Source organism: Octopus sinensis, linkage group LG10 (genome assembly GCF_006345805.1).
Source record: "Octopus sinensis linkage group LG10, ASM634580v1, whole genome shotgun sequence".
NCBI lineage: Eukaryota > Metazoa > Mollusca > Cephalopoda > Octopoda > Octopodidae > Octopus > Octopus sinensis.
Genome location: NC_043006.1, coordinates 48893163 through 48914998, shown reverse-complemented (window position 1 = coordinate 48914998; position 21836 = coordinate 48893163). Strand labels below are relative to the sequence as shown.

General features: G+C 38.0%; 1 protein-coding gene across 4 annotated transcripts in view; it reads left to right on the top strand.

The window, feature by feature from the left end:
• The window catches only part of LOC115216438 (protein FAM214A), a 230286-nt gene that overhangs the window by 188644 nt on the left and 19806 nt on the right, over positions 1–21836 (top strand). For all 4 annotated transcript variants that reach the window (XM_029785774.2, XM_036506630.1, XM_029785775.2 and 1 more), the window contains 2 exons: positions 3641–5264; positions 14913–15032. In XM_029785774.2, the coding sequence (XP_029641634.1) occupies positions 3641–5264; positions 14913–15032 (1744 nt within the window). The remainder of the gene's footprint in view (positions 1–3640; positions 5265–14912; positions 15033–21836) is intronic.

Genomic DNA, 21836 nt, shown 5'->3' with positions numbered 1-21836 from the left:
TGTGAATAAATAAACATTACCTTTGACAAAATAATTTGAGTGCTGAAGGGTTAAAGGTTGAACTCGAAGCAAATAGCACTTGAAATGAGAGCATATAAATATCAAGCTAAAAAACAACACTTTTGTGAGAAAAAGCAGACGGCTTTAATTGTATTTAATCTATACTTCACATTGAATAAGAACATGAAATATGCATTAAGATCACGATGCAGTGACAAGGACAACTGTTGAAAGTCAACTATTATGTACTTAAATATATGTATACATACTTTAACAGCTGATAACTTGCTTTATTTCCTTTTATGCATATACTAGCAGTATCGCCCGGCGTTGCTCGGGTTTGTAAGGGAAATAACTATAAAGCATTTTTAGAGAGTTATAGCCAAAAAATAGCAAAAAAATGGAAAAAAAAAATGGTAAATTTTTTTGAGAGTTAAAAAGGTCGAGTTGCGTCCCCTAGACAGTCTGTGGTTTGTGTTTCTGATTCTCGACCCCATGTCGAATTTATCGATTTTTTTCAGAATTGGGGGAACTTTTCAAAATTTTCGCTGCGTTAGTTTTGAATTATGACATTGGGCTTATGTGTGTGTCAAGTTTCATCAGAATCGGTTGAAAGCCGTGGTCAGGGTGAGGGTACAACCTAACAGACACACAGAAACACACACAGACAAACTGCCGTTTATATATAGAGAGATGAGGGGGTGGGTACTGAAAAGTTCTTGGCTTTGAGAGTATCGTGAAAGGCCTGGCTGGAGGCCCTACCTTCTGAGTTCTTTTAGAGGGCTTAGAAAAACTGAAAGACCACTGCACTAAGTGTGTGAATCTGAGAAAGGAATATGTTGAATAAGATCATTATTAACTGATCCTCTTGTGTTTTCTTTTACCCCAAACCAGGAACTTCCCAGCACCCACCATATGTGTGTGTGTATCTTTTATCTTTTACTTGTTTCAGTCATTACACTGTGGTCATGCTGGGGCACCATATATCGTTGTTTGTTCCGTCTCAAGCCATGCCTGGCCCATAAGGGCCGGTTTCCTGGTTTCCTTGGCGTATAGGTTCCCCACATGCACGGGACGCCGGTCCATTGCAGGTGAGCTGCAAGATGCAGGAGGAAATAGTGACAGAAAGTTGTGGCAAAAGAGTCAGCATAAGTTCCTCATTACCTTCTGCCGGAGCTGCGTGGAGCTTAGGTGTTTCGCTCATAAACACACACATTGCCTGGTTGGAGATTCGAACCCGTGATCCCTCAACTGTGAGTCCACTGCTCTAACCGCAAGGCCATGTGCCTCCACACCATATATATATATATATATAATATATGTTCGCCCAACCCATGCTAGCATGGAAAACGGATGTTAAACGATGCTGATGATGATGATATATATATATATATATATATATATATATATATATATATAGTTGGGAAGTATATCTTTGGTTATGCCACATAGGCAGTCAGAAAGTTGTCGTGCATTACTCTACATATATGTGTATACGTGTGTGTGTGTGTGTAGAGAGAGAGAGAGAGAGAGAGAGAGAGAGAGAGAGATTGCTGAAGAAATATTGTAAAGTAGGTTGGGTTTCTTTTTTTTGCTGGAGAAACTGAACATTGTTTCAATCCCATTTTGTGTCTTGTTATTCAAAGAATGACATTTAATCAATTAAAATCAATGCTCATATGATGAAAGGTAAAAAAAAACCGAATGAAATAAAAAAAATAGATGTGTAGTAAGTCTGTTAAATGTTTGTTATATCTTCTGCTGTTGGTAAATTTTTATCAATTTATTTATAGATACACGTGTTGTTTATTTAACTGTTCATGCAATATGCTTGCAAAATAAAAATCTCTCTTGAAATTTTGTCTTTGCCATTTGCATTTTGTTTTTAGTAGACATTTTCTGAATGTTTTTATGAAATTAAAGCATGAAAAAAATTTTCTAAATAATCACAAATTTATATGTATGTATGTGTGTACATATATACATGCATACGCACATGCTTCCATATATACATATACATATGTGTATATATACATATGTATATATATTAAAGCAATGATATTAAAAGCTACTTTTTAAGAATATTATTAAAAAAACAATTTTTTTTTTTTCTGAATACTTGTCTGAAAATATTTCTATAAAGTGTTAAAAGAAAAGTTTTTTTTGCTGTTTCTTTTAGAGTAAACAATATTTTGTTGCTAAGAAATATATGGTCTGCTATGGTATACTGTTTAATATTGCGCCTGTCTGGCTCAGGAAATTTAAGCCTACCAAGACAAAATCTCATTTGTGGTATTTTTTTACAGCTGACAAGCAAAAAGCCTCTAAAAGCTGATTCATTTATAAAAAGATGCATTTGAAGGGTTTTTTCAAAATTAATGTTCTTTTAATACTTACCAAATCTATATTTAACTTGGTTGGCTGTCTTTCACTCAATAGCCTCATTCAGTGACTAATTCCAGTTTTGCATGGAATTCTAGAAATTAATGACGTTATATGTGGAAGTTTTTTAGGACAAGAAACCATTTTCTTTTTTTCCTTCCAATAAGCATTTAATTTTTCTGTTATTATCAATGATAAGCTCCTGTTTATTTACCATGTAGGTACATGCTTGGCTGTGTGGTTAAGAAGCTTGCTTTGCAACCTTGTGGATTTGGTTTCAATCCCACTGCACATATATATATTTCTTTGTTGCCCACAGGGGGCTAAACATAGAGGGGACAAACAAGGACAGATAAAGAGATTAAGTCGATTACATCGACCCCAGTGCGTAAATGGTACTTATTTAATCGAACCCGAATCGACCTCGGCATAATTTGAACTCAGAACGTAATGGCAGATGAAATACTGCTAAGCATTTTGCCTGGCATGCTAATGATTCTACCAGCTTGCCATATATATATATATATATATATATATATATATATATATATATATATACACACACTTGTTGATTTGTCTGCCTAAACCCTTGGTGGCATTTGAACTTGGAACATAAAGGTAGACAAAATGCCACTGAGAATGTTGGGAATGCTAACGATTCTGCCGGCTTGCCACCTTGAGATATAGCTGATGCCAGTGCCACCTATCTGGCTCCCATGCCAATGGCATGCAAAAAGCACCATTTGAGCATGGTCGATGCCAGTGCTGCCTGACCGGCCCCTGTGCCAGTGGAATGTAAAAAGCACAGCTTCTACACTCTCAGAGTGGTTGGCATTAGGAAGGGCATCCAGCTGTAGAAACCTTGTCAGATCAGATTGGAGCCTGGCGCAGACTCCTGGCTTGCCAGTCGTCAGTCAAACCGTCCAACCCACTCCAGCATGGAAAGCAGACGTTAGACAATGATGATGATGATGATGAACAGAATCTAAAAACTATGTTAAACTCCCTTTTGGATTGGAAAAGTTGAAAGCCTTTGATTATTTTTCTGCCCAAAATATTTTTTTAACCTAACATTTGGATACTGTCATCAATAGCTTTATCTACTTTGAGTTCTATAGTAAAATAAAAACAAAACAAATAATTGTCGAGACTCTGTTTGCCAATGACTTAACCAGTCATCTAATCTGTTGCCATTTCAGACAATAACACTTTCTTAAACTTCCACAAATTTTTGATTCTGTTTAATCTCTAATTTCAGGTTGTATGCTCCAGGAGAATCTAGACCCTATTTGTTCGAAGGAGATTCTACAGTTCATCATTTTCCAGTAGCAAACTTGTCGCACAGCACAGTGAGAGTGAGTGTGACGGCTTCTCAAAGAATGAAGAACATACCAATTCTTCTGTGTCAAAATCCGATGAGTAGTGTACTAACTAGTTCTACAATCATTACAGATCAGCTTCACAAAAGCAAACCGTCTAAATTTCCACCTGACAATTCAGAACCGTCTCGAAGAAAAAAGACTTTGACAACTGCTGCAATTTGTGATAACAGTAATAATAGCGACGTAAAAAAATTTAATCCAAAGAAAATATCATCAACAACAACAACAATTTCGAACAGACTCAATAATTTAACACAATCCAAATCAAAAACTAGTTCTATTAATAAGAAGGAACAACCACAGACTATAAGTGCGCCATCTAGTTCAGTTTCGCCAGCAGTGTCCTACAGTAAGATTCCTTCACAGCAGAAGAACTTGTCTTTTTCTTCGACTCGCTCTGTAATGAGTGTTGAAGAGGATTCCTTAAAACTAGCATCAAAGTTTGCTAAACTAGAGGTGAAGTCCAGCAATAATTGTACATTTTCAACAGCATCGCGGAATATGTTCTCAGAAAAGCCTCTTGTCTTTCACACAAAGGATGATCTCGATAACGACCAGTCAGAAAACAAAACACCGGTACTTCACAGCCCTAAGGTTTTATTGACAAACTGTAAGTCTGGTGAACAGTCGTATTACTCAAAACAGAAAAGAAACAATTCTGGCTCAGACGTCAAGTGGAATACAAAAACCAAGTGGTATCCAGAATTATTGTGTCAGCCTGGCATGCAGGAATTGACCAAACCTCTAACATCAGACCAAATAGAAGCGTATCTTGCGAGTCTACCAACCTGGGGTACGTCGTTACCCAAGGTTAGACGAACATGCCTTGAAAACATTCCAGTTACGAAATGCAAATTTCAAATCGGTGATGAGCTATTTGATAAAGACACTGAGAAAAGTATTTCTTCCACAGTTAATCCATTATCTAAGACAGCGTTATCTTCATATGTAGGTTTCTCATCAGAAAATAAGTCAGAAATTACATCTAGTGTAACTTCAGCTAAAAAGAGAGGACTTGCCACCAAAGACAAATACGACACAAACAACATTTCCCGAAACCTACACGAAGATTTTAACCACAATAAAACAGGTATGAAAAGGTCAGCAGCTGTCTGGATGGATCTTTCTCAAGACATTAACGAAAACAGAACAGAGGCTACTTATTCAGCCAATAACAATTCTTTGAAAGATTCTACCAGTTCAGTGGTTGATGAGACACGGTCACAAGATATCAGTGACCGTTCTAATAGAGTGGACTGTTGTGAAACAGCAATCAAAAAAGATGATGCAACAAAAACAGCCGAAGAGAAAAGTGATGTATTTCTCGAAGCTGACAATTGTAGCATTGTCAATGGTAGTAAAGACTATGACAATAGCAAAGAAAATGAAAGTAAAGAACATTTCAACGACATAACCAAAGATCCAGTGAGTCCCAATCAAGGAAAGCGATCTCTTTATGCAACTATTCTCAGGAAAGACTTCAATTCTGAATTTGAAAAGGTTTGTATAAAGATTGTATAAGGGTTCTCTTGTGTTGTGGTTTTGTTAGAAATTTCTACCAAGCTTATGTTTCAACAGTGAATGTGCATGGCATTGTGGTTAAGCTGTTGATCTCATAAACAATAGGTTGTGGGTTCAATTCTTGGACAGGGCAGCGTGTTGTGTCCTTGAGCAGGGTACTTCATTACATGCTACTCTACAACACTCAGTTGAAAAGGAGTATCAGGGACACCTGGGAGTTAATTCTGTGACAATCTAGCACCTTGTTCAGAGGAAGGGGTAAGTCTTGTATTCAGTTTAAATGTCCATGGTAATCTGGATAAGCTCTGAGCTCATGAGCAACAGGCTTGAGGTTTTTTTTCTTTATTGTGTGTGTGTGTGTGTGTGTGTGCGCTTATGTTTCAACAGTAAATTCATTCCTTCAGCTCAATTAATGATGTTCATTTTAAAAAAAATTTAGTTGTATTGAACACAAAGAAAATAATATCCCTCACTAAGATACATCAATACCTTCCTCTTCATGATAGACATAAATAATACTTTGTTGTTGTAAAATTTCACTGGAAATGCTTGTTTTTGTAAAACTAGTGAAGCCTTGCTTGGAGACATAAAAAGCCAAAGTTAAATATCTCTTGCTGAGTTATGGCAGACTTCTATTGAATTTAATATTTAATTTCTGACATCTTTATAACGCTAAGCAAATTTTCTTCGAGAGGCACCACCACCACCATTACCACCACTGCTGCCATCATCATCAAAACCATCATCATCATCATTAAAACCATCACCACCACTACTCTAACGCCACCACCATTACTCTTACACTACCACCACCATTACTCTAACTCCACCACCACCACCACCACCATTACTCTAACGCCGCCACTACCACCACTATCACTACCTCCACTATAATGCCATCAACACAACCACCACCACCACCATCACCACCACCATCACCATCACCATCATCATATGAAAGTATGGATTGGATGGGTTGGATGTGTGTGCAAAATATCATATTTCCCATCATCTTTGATTCAACATTTTCAGAATTTCCTTTCACCATTTCTTTCAATGTCTTCCTTTCCACAACATCTTCCATACTTTCCTCTCCGGCATCAGCAGTCAAAAGTATTTAATTTCTAAATGAAATACAACTACAATAGCATTAAGAGTAATAAGCACTCGTCTCAGATAGGACAAAAATTATCAACAAGCCTACTGAGAGAGTCTGGCAGTTATAATGTCTAGTATTATTTTACATTGAAAAATATTATCAGTTAAGTATTTAGTTAGTTAGTTAGTTAGTTAATTTGGCTCAAAAGCAAATAGCAAGGCCATGTAGGGGGACATGGAGTTAAGTACAGGGTGGTGCTCATGTAAAGAGTTCAGGCCACTTGAGGTCAAGGGAGGCTTTGAACAAAGCGGTCGTCGGCATCTTCACCATCTCGTCAGGCAGCTTGTTCCACGGATCCGCAACCCGGACGGAGAAAGCTCCTCTCCTTCGATTGAGATGAAATCGTCGCAGGTAGAGCTTTTCGGAATGACCCCGCAGCCGATGCTCTGGAGCAGGAGTGAAGAACAGCTCTTTCGAGAGGTTACACTTTCCGCTCATGATGTTGTGGGCGAGAATGAGATCACCACGGCAGCGGCGTTTTTCTAGAGAATAAAGGACAAGCGTCCTCAGCCTTTCTTCATAGGACAAATTTTTGAGACCATGAACCATGCAGCATGGAAGGTGTTTATAAGCCATTTAAAAACGCAAAACCCGTTAGATTCACTTCAAAATATTTTCGTCGCTTTGAAACCGCGACCTGTTCATTGACAAAATTTTGTGCTAGGCACAGGAGTGGCTGTGTGGTAAGTAGCTTGCTTACCAACCACATAGATCCGGGTTCAGTCCCAGTGTGTGGCACGTTGGGCAAGTGTCTTCTACTATAGCCTCGGGCCGACCAAAGCCTTGTGAGTGGATTCGGTAGATGGAAACTGAAAGAAGCCTGTTGTGTGTATGTATCATCATCATCATTTAACGTCCGCTTTCCATGCTAGCATGGGTTGGACGGTTCAACTGGGGTCTGGGGAGCCCGAAAGCTGCACCAGTCCAGTCATATCTGGCAGTGTTTCTACAGCTGGATGCCCTTCCTAACGCCAACCACTCCGAGAGTGTAGTATATATATATATATATATATATATATGTATATGTATATGTTTATGTGACTGTGTTTGTCTTCTCTCCATCTCTTGACAACCGATGATGGAGTGTTTGCATCCCTGTAACTTAGTGGTTCGGCAAACAGAGCCTGATAGAATAAGTAAGGGCTTCCAAAGAATAAGTCCTGGGTTCGATTTGTTTGACTAAAGATGGTGCTCCAGCATGGCCACAATGAAATGACTGAAACAAATAAAAGAATAAAAATGAATCTAACGGTATATGTGCATTTTTAAATGGCTTCTAAAAACTTTCCACGCCACAATTGTTTTTGTTTCAGCACACCATCTCAGATCAGGTTACTTGCTATGCAAGTACATCTCTGTAATATATTATCAGTTAATTAAATCATAAATATGATGAATTCAACTGTAATAGTCATTTTAGATTTTTTGCACAAGGCCAGCAATTTCAAGGGAGGAGGTAAGTTGATTACATCAACCCCGGTATTCTTCTGGTACTTATTTTATTAACCCCGAAAGGATGAAAGACGAAGTCGACTTTGGCAGAATTGGAACTCAGAATTTAACGGCATGAAATGTCGTTAAGCATTTTGTCTGGTATGCACTAGTGTAGCCAGAGTGTGTGCTTCCCAGGGCAGCCCTTCAGTTTGCCACCCCCAGGCCCCCACAAAGAGTACATATATCATACAGCAGACTCAAAACTGGTGCTGCCTAGGGTGGACTGCCCCCACAGCTGTGCTTGTGCTGATGTGCTAACAATTCTGCCAGCATGCCACCTTTGAATTCAATATTGATATTATTGGGTTGTCCGGAGAGTTCGTGCCGATTTATAGTAGCTTACCATTCGGCTTATTTTAGTGAATATCTGGTGAATATGGAGGGTGGGGTAACACATCCCAGCTAAGCTGCAGCAATTTTTGTATGGTTCCCAAAGCATCAAGTGCCGAAAATGAACTTTCTTATCTTCCATTTTAAAGGGTTACAAAATAGTGAAATGCCTGAAACAAATAAAAGAGGAAAAGAGTATCACACCGAGTGTATCAATTCTGGGGTTTATGTGACCCTTTCATTACCACATTTCTGTAGAAATACACTGCTTTTGTCAACTTCACCTTTCATCCTTTTAGGGTTGCTAAAATAAGTACCAGCTAAGATTCCAAGTTCAATTCCAAGTAGTGACCTGAACAATAATAACAACAACAACAACAATAACAACAACAACATCGAAAAATACCTTAGGTTCGAAATTTCCCCAAGACACCTGAAAAATATCCATCGAATGTAAATAATGAAAATAATGTAAATAATGAATGAATAACTTTGCTGAGAATGGTGTTCATTTACTACCATCACATGATGTCTAGACAAGAGTAAACACACACACACACACACACACACAAACTTCTTTGGAGTTTCTGGCTACTAAACTCACTCACAAGATTTTGGTAATCCTGTTGTTTTTGTAGAAGAAATTTGCCCAGGGTGCCATGAAGAGGGACTGAACCCAAAAACACATGGTCGAGAAGTAAGCTTCATAACCACACAGCCATACCTGTGCATGACTATTATTATCAAATATTATTTCGAAAATAGATTAAGAAAATATTTCATAGTCAATGAGAAAATAACATTTCCGACTTCCATTTTGATAACTGATATAATTGGAGATCTTCCTGTAGTTAATAACAGTGTATTCCATATTTTGAGACTAATATTTCCCTTGATTATTACATTATTTCTGACTTTTATTGGATAAAGCTTGACCAGATGTTTTTGGTAAACTGACCAAAAGCAAAAACAAAAAAAAAGTTAATATTCTCTGCAAGTCAAAACAAAATCAATATCTTATTACCGTATTGCTGAAGGTATTGAGATATTATTAGCTATTGTCATTGTGATATATTATTCGTGCAGGGATATAAGCTCTCTAACAGCAGGATAAATATCGAATAGAATGGCTGGGGAAAAATACTCGTGGACACCTGCTGCATGGAAAACTAATAGCAAAATGGGTGCTAACATACTTACCATATTTGATGGCCTGTGAGATGCATGAGTGCATAGGATGCACCCTAGCTTTGGCTATACTTTTGTAAAATAAATTACCACTAAAATAAGGTTTTATTTCCTCCACTTACCTCTCTTTACCCTTTTACTCTTTTACTTGTTTCAGTCATTTGACTGCGGCCATGCTGGAGCACCGCCTTTAGTCAAATCAAATCGACCCCAGGACTTATTCTTTGTAAACCTATTACTTATTCTATCGGTCTCTTTTGCCGAACCGCTAAGTTATGGGGACATAAACACACCAGCATCAGTTGCCAAGCGATGTTGGGGGGACAAACACAGATACACAACATATACACACACATACATATATATATATACACATATATACGATGGGCTTGTTTCAGTTTCCGTCTACCAAATCCACTCACAAGGCTTTGGTCAGCCCGAGTCTATAGTAGAAGACACTTGCCCAAGGTTCCACACAGTGGGACTGAACCCAGAACCATGTGGTTCGTAAGTAAGCTACTTACCACACACCCAGTCCTGCACCTGTATAACTTTATACTATTACCAGTATTTATAAGCAATTTATTGCATCTACATTCGATGTAAACACACCGTAGGCGATTGTTCACCAATAGATGGCAGCACATGTTTTGTAAACATACATACTGTTTTGAGCAAGTTTTGAGCCTACATTGAGTGCGTTGGATGTAGGGGGACTTTTAAAGCCATTTTTGGGTAAAAAAGTGTGTTTTATGGGCCATCAAATATGGTAATTAGTGAAAGCAAGAGACTTTAATTAATAAAAAAAATAATACCTATAGTTGTCATCATTTAACTTCCATGTTTCATACTTGTATCGGTTGGATGGTTTGACATGATACAATGGGTCCAAGGACTGAATCATGTTCTAGTGTCCATTTGGTATGGTTTCTATGGCTGGCTAGATGCCCTTCCCAACACCAACCACTTTACTGTTGTACTGCATGCTTTTTTTTTTTCATACTACCAGCAAGACCATCATGCAGTTTGCACGACAATGAACCTAAATTGGTGGTGGTGATGACTTTATACTGGGAGAATAAGAAGAAAGGGGTTAAATAGACGGGAAAAGGGTAAGAGAAAGCAGGTTTAGAGACAAAAAAAGTCATTATGTTAATGACTATTTCTGGTCAAAAAATGCAGAGGAGACAACTCAAACATTTAAATTAATTAAAAATAAATTTTAGTGGGTCGAGAGAGTCATTGATTTTTGTAAGTACACTGTCAATTCTAGACATGTTTTTGTCTTATTTGGTCTCCTCAGCAAGGCCATATAAATTTTTTTTACTTTATTTCCAGATGTTTTAATGATTAGAGAAGATATAGGGGTCCTTTGGTGGAGCGGGGAGAGTGAAGACCGAGTGGCATTATAACGTATGAAAATAATTCAAGTATGGTGCTAGGGAGGGGGGAGCTACTCAGCGGTGCCTTCTGCATGAAAAAGAAATAGATAAATGTTAATATACTTAATGTAGTGGGCCAATAATTAGTAATCGTTCAAGTTTCATGTCTAGTGCAGAGAGAAAGAATTCATTGGTGATGGTGGTGACTGGGAGAGGGGAAATAGTTTGACCTTAAAAGATAATCTTCATATTTGATAAAATATGTTCCACCTCATCTAGAATCTTTAGAGGTGAGATATTTACATTACCAAGTTCTCAGGTTCTTACTCTGAGTGCTGTTGAACTAGAAACATGACTTGGAACATCTCCAGTTTAGTCATTTCTTTCCTTGTCCCTCTTAAACCATTACAACTGAGCCCAGCTTCTTGAGAAATTCTTACATGTTGCACACCAACGTAGCACTATTTTTACCACCAGCTTTCCTGTTGCAAAACACCACAAATCATAGAAATAGCTTAGCATTCTGACATTTCCAGGTTTTAATGAAGCAGTATTTTTTTAACCCTTTAACATTTAAACCGGCCATAATCGGCTGAAATATTCGATCTATTTAATGCTGAACTCTCTATCGACAGAGTTGATACTACACTTAGTGCTCCTGTGGGAGTCCTTACATGGACTCACGAGAAGAGGGAGAGTAAGGATGACATATGTTGATGCACTAAGGACAGATGCTGGTCTCTAGGAGACACAGGACATGGCAGTGATGATGAAGGACAAAGACCTCTAGAGAGAACCCGTCCATGGATCTTGGTAATTTTAGCTGCCCTAAATAGACAAACAGATAATATTGAAACTACCCAAATCCAGCCTCTCACACCTACCCAATAAAGTTATTCTTAAAATGAACATTCACATCATCAAAATCTTGAAGATGCAAAATAATGCATGATTAATACAAGACAGTTTGAATTAATAAGATTTAATTTGACAGAATATTCCAAATGCTAAAGGATTAAACCCTTTTGTTACCAATCCACATGTGACCATCCCTGATTCCAGGATTCAAACAACCTGTTTTAAAGTAATCTAAATTAAAATCTTCTATCAACATTTCATGGTAATTTAGGTTCCATGCACCACCTTAATGGCAAAATTGTTTTACTAAATTCTTAATTATTTAAAAAATTAATTGAAACAAAGTGAGTCTAAGGACATATGGCATAGTGGTTAAGACCGTGGGCTACTAACCTCAAGATTCCGAGTTCGATTCCAGGCAGTGTCCTGAATAATAATAACAGTAATAATAATAATAATAATAGTAATAATAATAATAACATCGAAATATACCTTAGGAATGAAAACCCAGGTTCGAAGTTTCCCCAAGACACCTGATGAAGGTTGGAGGGTATATCAGCCAAAACGTGATAGAGATTTGGCTGCTTTTTCTAGCAATTCAGGTAACTGTAAGGAGACTCCTTGATGATACACAGCTATTTATTACTGTCCACCTTGTGGCTGCTTGTATCTTTGTACTCCTACAGATATAATACTACTATATGAACATTGTGTTGTGATATATTATTAAAAGTATTTGACAAATCTACAGAGTAATCAATGCAAGTGGAAACCCAACAAGATAACTTAGAAGAATATGTTATTGCTTGGACCTAACTTATGAAGAGAAGGGGTCAACAAAGGGCTATGCCTATTTGTATTAGATTTACTATATACTTCAACTATAAAATTACCTTTACGTATAAGATGTGAATCTTAAATCTTGTAGTGTAGAGTAAGTTGTTATAATGGGTGATGGTTGATGGTAGGCTAACCCAGACTTGGTAACTCGTAACATATCTTAGATACAGATGTATTTGGTTGATGAAGAGTTGCCTTGCTCTACTCTTGTAATACTTGTCAGAGTCACAGAGTCTTTGTCAGAACTGATGGCCTGCTTTGGACATTTTAAAATTTGGCTAAGCCCATTCCTTTTCAGGTCTGACCATAGCCAATTTCTTTCAGAAAAAATGAAAGGGAAATAGAAAGAAAGTAAAATAAGATAAATTGACCCCAGTATTGGACTGGTAAATTATTTATTGGTCAGTACCAGCCCATACTGTAATGTGATTGGCATTTGGAAAGGCATCCAGCTGTAAAAACCATGCCAAAACTGACCTCACCTGTGCTGGTGCCACGTGAAAACCGCCCAGCCCATTCTGTGGGGTGGTTGGTGTTAGGAACAGCATCCAGCAGTAAAAACCATATCAAAACAGACAGGAGCATGGTGCAGTCTTCTGCCTGGCCAGCTCTTGTCAAACCATTCAACCCATGCCAGCATGGAAGAAGAATATTAAACGATGATGATGATGATCTCATAGGTGCTCTGGAATACATCATCAGTGGTGTTTCTGGGGTCTTAGGTCCTTCAACATCAGACCCCTTTCACCCTGTTGATCAAGCCAGGATCAATCAAACCCTAGCTTGCTTCCCAGTAGCAATGAACCACCAGGCAGTCCTCTTTATCTAAAACCACCTACTGGCTTTCTCTGCAGCTTCAACAATAGAATTTATGGCCCTCCTCTTTGCAGCACCATTAACTCCAAACCGTGACAGTGCTTTACTGAACACCAAGCAAAACCTTGGCAACTCTCTTCAGTTGCCTTGCAACATGCTTGCCAGCCCAGTTTTCTGCATGGCTGGTATTTGGCAATCTTTCCTTCATTAGTCTCCTACATGTGTTATTCCTGAGTGCATTCTTTCAGAGTGCAGTCAGTTCCCACATAATTACGAAATCCAGTATAGGTAGTGGTACTGTATTTATTAGTCCCTGTACTGGACTGATATCATCATCATCATCATCATCATCATCATCATTGTTTAGCATCTGCCTTCCATGCTGGCATGGATGGGATGGTTTCACAAGAGCCAGCCAGGCTGAAGCCTGCACCAGACTTCAGCGACTGGTATATAAAGTCCAATATTTATTTACCAGTTCAGTAAATAAACTCTGGATTAGATTTATTTACTGTCCAGTAAATTAAACTGGCATTCCATTGGTTACAATATCGAAGGTTCCGGTTGATCTGATCAATGAAATAACCTGCTCATGAAATTAATATGCATGTGGCTGAGTACTCCACAGACTGTGTCCCCTTAATGTAGTTCTCAAGGAGATTTGGTGTGTCACAGAATGTGACAAGACTGGACCCTTTGAATTATATGTACAACCCATTTTTGCCAGCTAAGTGGATTGGAGCAATGTGAAATAAAGCATCTCGCTCAAGGACATAGCAAGCCAGCAAGAATTGAACTCACCACCTTACGATTGTGAACTAAATACCCTTAAACACTAAGCCACATGCCTTCACTATCCAGTAAATAAGCTGAAAGGATGAAAGGCAAAGTTGACCTTGGCAGGTATTGAACTCATGTGTGTAATGTTTCCATATAAAACACACTAAGCAAACAAAGTTATATTAATTAAAATTATTTCAGGAAGAATTAATTAAAAAGAACTTAATAACCTGATTTACTTAACTCTAGAAAAGTAATCATAAAAGCAACTAATGATTATGATTTTTTAAATCTTGAGGATTATGAGCTTCAAGGTTGAAAGCATGACATTTATTATTGATGCTGTAAATATGAACACCCCCCACTCAAAAAAACAAAACAAATGTTTATGAGTCTGTAAGCCAAAATAGTAAATAAATTCTTGTTTTGTTGCCATACACCAGCATTATTAAGATTTCCATTCAGGCAGTGAGCTGGAGGAATTGTTAGCCTTTTGGACAAAATGCTCAGCAGTATTTCTTTTGGTTCTTTATTCTTTGAGTTCAAATCTCATCATAGTCAACTTGACCTTTCATCCTTTCAGGTTGGTAAAATTAATTACCGGTCAACTACTGGGGTTGATGTAAACAATTATTATCCGCTCACCTTAAAATCACTGGCTTTGCATCAAACTTTGAAACAATTATTAAGATTTCCATTGCCATATATATATATATTTGTTCCCCCCATAAGCATTAATCGACAACTGAAAATTGTTTCTTCGTTTTGTTTGTCTTGCAGAAGTGTATAAAAAAAAATGTCCCTTCCATTGAAGATATCACCAATTTCCACAAAAACCTCAATAAAAGTACCAGTATGGTGTTCAACGCCTCCACTGGATTGCCAACTCAGTCTAGTCCTGTGAGTATTAAAATCTATGCAAGCGTGCTTTTGTGTGTTTGTACAGATATGTGTATTACATGCTTTGCAGTTTTCAGTTATGATATTATAAGTGACATAACATATTCTTATCTTTCAGTATTTTGAATTCAAATATTGTGCTTGATCAGATCCAGAATATGAATGTTGCTGATCACACAAAAAGCATATTCAACAGGTTTTTTTTCAACCATGGCTACCCAATCTTTATTGTGAAGTTATGTCATTCTGAAATTTAGGACCTTTAAAAACGTGATTTCTATTGTTGGTTGTTGTTGTTTAACCACAGGACAGCATTGTTTGTGGAGCCCCATGTCTGCAAGCTCTATTTTATTTTTACAATTATGCATATATTTTGTGAAAATGTGTGTTGAAACAGATATTGTTATGCTTGGGGATGGTCATATTTTGCCAATTAAACACATGCACTGTTTATTTTATCTTCACTCTTTACTCTTTTACTAGTTTTAGTCATTTGACTGCGGCCATGCTGGAGCACTGCCTTTAATCGAGCAACTCGACCCCAGGACTTATTCTTTTGTAAGCCCAGTACTTATTCTATTGGTCTCTTTTGCCGAACCACTAAGTAACGGGGACATAAACACACCAGCATCGGTTATCAAGCAATGCTAGGGGGACAAACACAGACACACAAACATACACACGCATATATATATATAATATATATATATATATATATATATACACACATATATACGACGGGCTTCTTTCAGTTTCCGTCTACCAAATCCACTCACAAGGCTTTGGTCGGCCCAAGGCTATAGTAGAAGACACTTGCCCAAGGTGCCACGCAGTGGGACTGAACCCGGAACCATGTGGTTGGTAAACAAGCTACTTACCACACAGCCACTCCTGCGCCTTGATGAATTTGGACGAGACTTTCAGAGATATCTGGCCTTGTGACTGGCATGAACTGATTAGATTTGGGGATTAATCCAGTACTGGACAAGGATTCTGGATTATTTTTCTGGCTTTTTTACTTAATTTTTGAGAGCGGTCAGGTTCATTTTTAGTATTCTTGTTTCTGAGAGCAGTCAAGTTTATTCCAGATACTCTCATTTTAAAAATCATCTCTGGCTAATCGTTGAGAGAATGTTGGTGTCGCCTTGGCAGAGGTTTGTGCTCTCTGAGTGCTCTTGTTATAATTATTTTTAGTTTATCTGTCTGTCAAAGTTCTTCTGTTACACACTCTGTGACCACTTCAACTATTCTCTGTTTGACAGACAAATAAACTAAAAATAATTATAATAAAACTGAAGTGATGATCAAACATGTAGGGCATGTGTTTAATTGGCAAAACTTGACCATCCCCAAGTATAACAAACTTTATTTTGTTTTGTCATTAATAGGTGCAGGTGTGGCTGTGTGGTAAGAAGCTTGCTTCCCAACCACAGGGTTTTGGGTTCAGTCCTACTGTGTGACAACTTGGGCAAGTGTCTTCTACTATAGCCTCAGGCCAACCAAATCCTTGTGAATGGATTTGGTAGGCAGAAACTGAAGACCCCTGCATATATATGTATATATGTATATATATTTATGTGTGTGTGTGTAATAGGAGACACTTGCCCCAGGTGCTATGCAGTGAGACTGAACCTGAAACCAGAAGTGTTTATCAAACATTTTCGAAAACTAGATGTTGCTTATCATGTCGTTAATATATAGTATTTGAAATTGCCAATTCAGTCCAAAACAAGCGCTCCACCTTGCAATCTCTACCTTACCCCCTGGCCCCCATACACCTTCTCTATCTCTACTTTACATATTAATCTCTGTTTTTTTTTTCTGTTTTTGTTTCTGTAATAGTCTAGGCTTCATTGTTTTATCTAATATAACTGATATCTGAATTCATATTATGTAATATGTAATCTCATTTAATTGCCTTCCCTCAAATCTCTAAGATATTTATGGAACACTTCTGTTTTTGTTTTTATTTTTATTTCTTTTTTTTTCTTTACCCTTGACCTTGCAGCTGGATTAAAATTAAGTCTGAGAAAGCTGTAATATAATTAAATGATTTGTTTCATTTGGTCTGCTTTGTCACCAACAAAAACATAAAAATTTTTTTACCAATTTCATTTGGTGTCTTTTCTCCTTTTTAATCTTATTTTTTTAGTGTATGTATATACATATATATATATACAAACACACACATTTCAATATGTGATTGCGTGTATATCGTTGGCGATTTTCTTTCTCCGTCTTCCCTTCCTTGGACCTTTCCTCTTTTGATGTTTCTGACGAAGAGCTCCACTCAAAACATTAAATCCTGCTTCTTTCTTTCCTTTCCTGAGCATCCAATAACACTATACATGTTCCACGTCCTTATGTTGACGTGTTTTCTCTTTGTTTATGTTTGGATTAACTATATATATATATATATATATATATATATATATATATAGTCGCGGGCACTTCTTCGGTTACAATGACGAGGGTTCCAGTTGATCTGATCAACGGAACAGCCTACTTGTGAAATTAACATGCAAGTGGCTGAGCACTCCACGGACATGTGTACCCTTAATATAGTTCTCAGGGAAATTTAACATGATACAGAGTGTGATAAGGTTGGCCCTTTGAAATACAGGTGCAACAGAAAGAGGAAGTAAGAGTGAGAGAAAATTGTGGTGAAAGAGTACAGCAGTGTTCACCACCCTGCTGGAGCCTCTTGGAGTTTTAGGTGTTTTCGCTCAATAAGCACTCACAATGCCTGGTCTGGGAATCGAACCCACGATCCCTCCACCACAAGTCTGCTGCCCTAACCACTGGGCCATTGTGGCCCCCCCCCCCATATATATACACATGATGGACTCTCCCGTTGAAGGTGACATGAGCGTTCAGCTTTTGCTGAATGATCTGCACAAATGTTTTGCATATAGGGATCAAATGCTCGTGTCACACATTAGCTTACTGTCTCCATCAAATCGACATTGTTTGAACAGGTACACTGTGTGCCACAGGTGTCAAACTGATTGTAGAGCAATGCGAGTGTAAAATTGAACACAAGAGGAAAGTGAAACAAAGTGTCTTGCTAAAGGACAAAATGCACCACCAAGTATTGAACCCACGATTTTGCAAGCGTGAGCTGAATACCCTAACCATGTGGCCACGTACCTTCACAGAAATAGCTACTAAGTCTCCCTCAAATCATACCCTGCTATCATGAAAGACTGGACACATTGGATTGGATACAGTATAGTTATTAGATGTTGTGGCAGGTGTGGCTGTATGGTAAGAAGCTTGCTTCCCCAACCACATAGTTCTGGGTTCAGTCCCACTGTGTGGTACCTTGGGCAAGTGTTTTCCACTATAGCCTTGGGCCGACTAAAGCTTTGTGAGTGGATTTGATAGACAGAAACTGAAAGAAGCCTACCATATATATATATATATATATATATATATATATTTCTATATATATACACATACACATATATATACATACATATATATATATACACATACACATATATACATACATATATATATATACACATACACATATATATACATATATATATATATATATATATATATATATATATATATATACATATATATATATATATATATATATCTGTGTGTGTATCTGTTTGTTACCCACCACTGCTTGACAACTGGTGTTGGTGTATTTATGTCCTCATAACGAAGCAGTTCAGCAAAAGAGACCGATAGAATAAGTACCAGGGTTGGCAAAAAATTTAAGTCCTGAGGTTGATTCATTCGACTAAAAATTCTTCAAGGTGTTGCCCCAGCATGGCCATGGTCTAATGACTGCAACAAAGTTAAAGATAGCACACAAGTGGAACACCTTTGATCCTTTGACTGATCCCAGGGTTAAACAGCTGCCACAACAACGACACCAACAACAACAACAGGGACACCCAAGAAATGTCTTTTGTTTAAGGCTTTAGTCAAAGTTCAGCTGGGTTCTTCTAAAAAATTTTCTCTTCCAGCTTTGTTTATTCAACAGAGACCCCCACTATCCAAAGTTGACATCAAGGCAACCAAACAACCAAACAACCATCCCGCCGGCTAACCAGCCACTTTGATTGTTGATTTTATATAGTTTCTCATGTTTTGTACCCTTTGACATCTTTTCAAGATGGCTTAGGCACAAACAGTTTACTCTGAGTGTGTAAATGTGGATTAGAAAGTTAATGACCTCTTACCTGAAAATAAGTATGCTTTACTGATAAAGTACAAACACATACAAGCTTGCGTTTATACACACACTCATATATGAATTCACATACACATGCATCACGAGTACACACATGTACAAGTCAACAGGAGAGCCTCTACATGATCACTTGAGCCACTAGAAATAGCAGTCAAATCTCTCTCAGATCACACCCTCCTGTTTTAAATGAGGATAAGATACATTATATACATTAAACTAATGGAGGTGCATGGCTTAGTGGTTAGGGTGTTAGACTCATCATCATAAGATTGTGGTTTCAATTCCTGGACTGGGCAATGTGTTGTATTCTTGAGCAAAACACTTCACTTCATGTTGCTCCAGTTTGCTCAGCTGTAGAAATGAGTACCACTAGTGAAGGCACATTGCTTAGTGCTCAGAGTGTTGAATTCACAACCGTAAGATTGTGGTTTCAATCCCTGGACTTCGCAATCCATTGTGTTCTTGAGTAAAACACTTCATTTCATGTTGTTCCAGTCCAATCAACTGTAGAAATGAATTTATCCTGGAAAGGGATGGACTCTGCATTGCTTTCTCACCCTAGATATGCTGCGTAGCTGCAGCACCCCAACAACTCCCAAGGGGTTAAGGTACTTGTCACTTTAAACTGGCCATATCAGGCCCAAATAATTCTACCAGTTGTATGTTCAAACCAGCCAGATCTGGTCTGTCACACATATTCTACAATGTCATTTTAAAAATAAACAACCACATCTTCAAAATCTTGCATTAGGAAGGGCATCCGTCTTCAAAAACCCTGTCAAAGCAGACACTGAAGCCTAGTGCAGTCTTCTGCTTAGCCAGTTCCTGTTAAGCCGTCCAACCCATGCCAGCATGGAAAGCAGATGTTAAATGATGATGATGATGATGATGATGGGAGAATAGTCTGAATGGTAAAGGGTTACAAAGACAGAATAACTGCTGCTACTGGAATGCCTTTGATCACAGGCTTCTTAGATCTGTGGTGACCTAGAACTAAACAATTGCACTCCCTACATGTGCATATGTATGTGTGTACACATGTTTGCATACACGTGCATGCATATATGTGCACACACACGCACACACCTAACATAATTATCACACGTTCCTCACTTCTAACATACAACCTTAATCACACTTTTGTTGTGCACACATGTACACCACATATGCACTTCACCCATGCATACATGTGTTTACACACACACACACACATGAAAAAACACATACACATATATATGCAAGTAAACACAATGTGCACAATGCATATCCCTTGCCTGTAGCATACAATCTCAGTTTACATGCACACACACACATACACATGTATGTATATATATATATATATATATATATATATATTATATATATATATATACATACACACACACACATTTTCTGCCAATGGCAAACAGTATGATCCTACTTCATTGTGCACACGCGCACACACACACACTCATACACACACACACAAATAGACATGCTTGCACGTACTCTCACATATGCATGTTTACATGCACACACACACTCATATATGCACACATGCAAATAGACACATGCTTGCACATACTCACACATATGCATGTTTACATACACACACACACACTCACATGCACACACTCATACACACATGCTTGCACATACTCTCACATATGTATGGTTACATACACACTACATGCACACACAAGCTCACTCACTAACATCTATGTTTGCATATACATATATACACATATCTAAACACAAATACGTACACATATATGCACACATGCACAGAAACATTCACACCTATACGATGGACACTTCGATCATAGATGACAGGTGAGGGTTCTTCTATTTGTGCTGTACATCAATTCAAGATTGCCTGTACGTATACAAGGTGTGCCACATGTCATATGTTGAAGTGATTGCAGAGCGAACACATAGACAGACTTACACACACACACACACACACATGAACGCACATGGCTCAGTGGTTAGAGTGTCGAGCTTGCAATCATGAGGCAGTGAGTTCAATTCCTGGATTGGGCTCTGTGTTGTGTTCTTGAGCAAGACACTTTATTTCACGTGGCTCCAGTTCACTCAGCTGTAGAAATGAGTTGCGACATCACTGATGCCAAGCTGTATCGACCTTTGCCTTTCCTTTGGATAACATCAGTGGCATGGGCAACTGCTGGTCTTCCATAAACAACCTTGTCCAGACTTGTGTCTTGGAGGGTAACTTTCTAGGTGCAACATCCCATGATCATTTATGACCGAAGGCGGTCTTTACCCTTTTACACTCACACACTTACAAACGTGCCAAGTTCACAGAGAGAGACAGAGATAGATAGATAGATAGATAGATAGAGAGAGAGAGAGAGAGAGAGAGAGAGAGAGAGAGAGAGAGAGAGAGAGAGAGAGAGAGAGACAGACAGACAGACAGACAGACAAATATATGTATATTGTCTGCAGAGTTGATCTACATGTAGGAAGTGGTTATATCCCCAAAGTTTGTACATTGACTGAATACAACAATTATTTTCATTTGCTTAACCCTTTTACTGTGGAAATCAGGTATATCCATTGAAAATTTCATGACCCTTAAATGCAGAAAG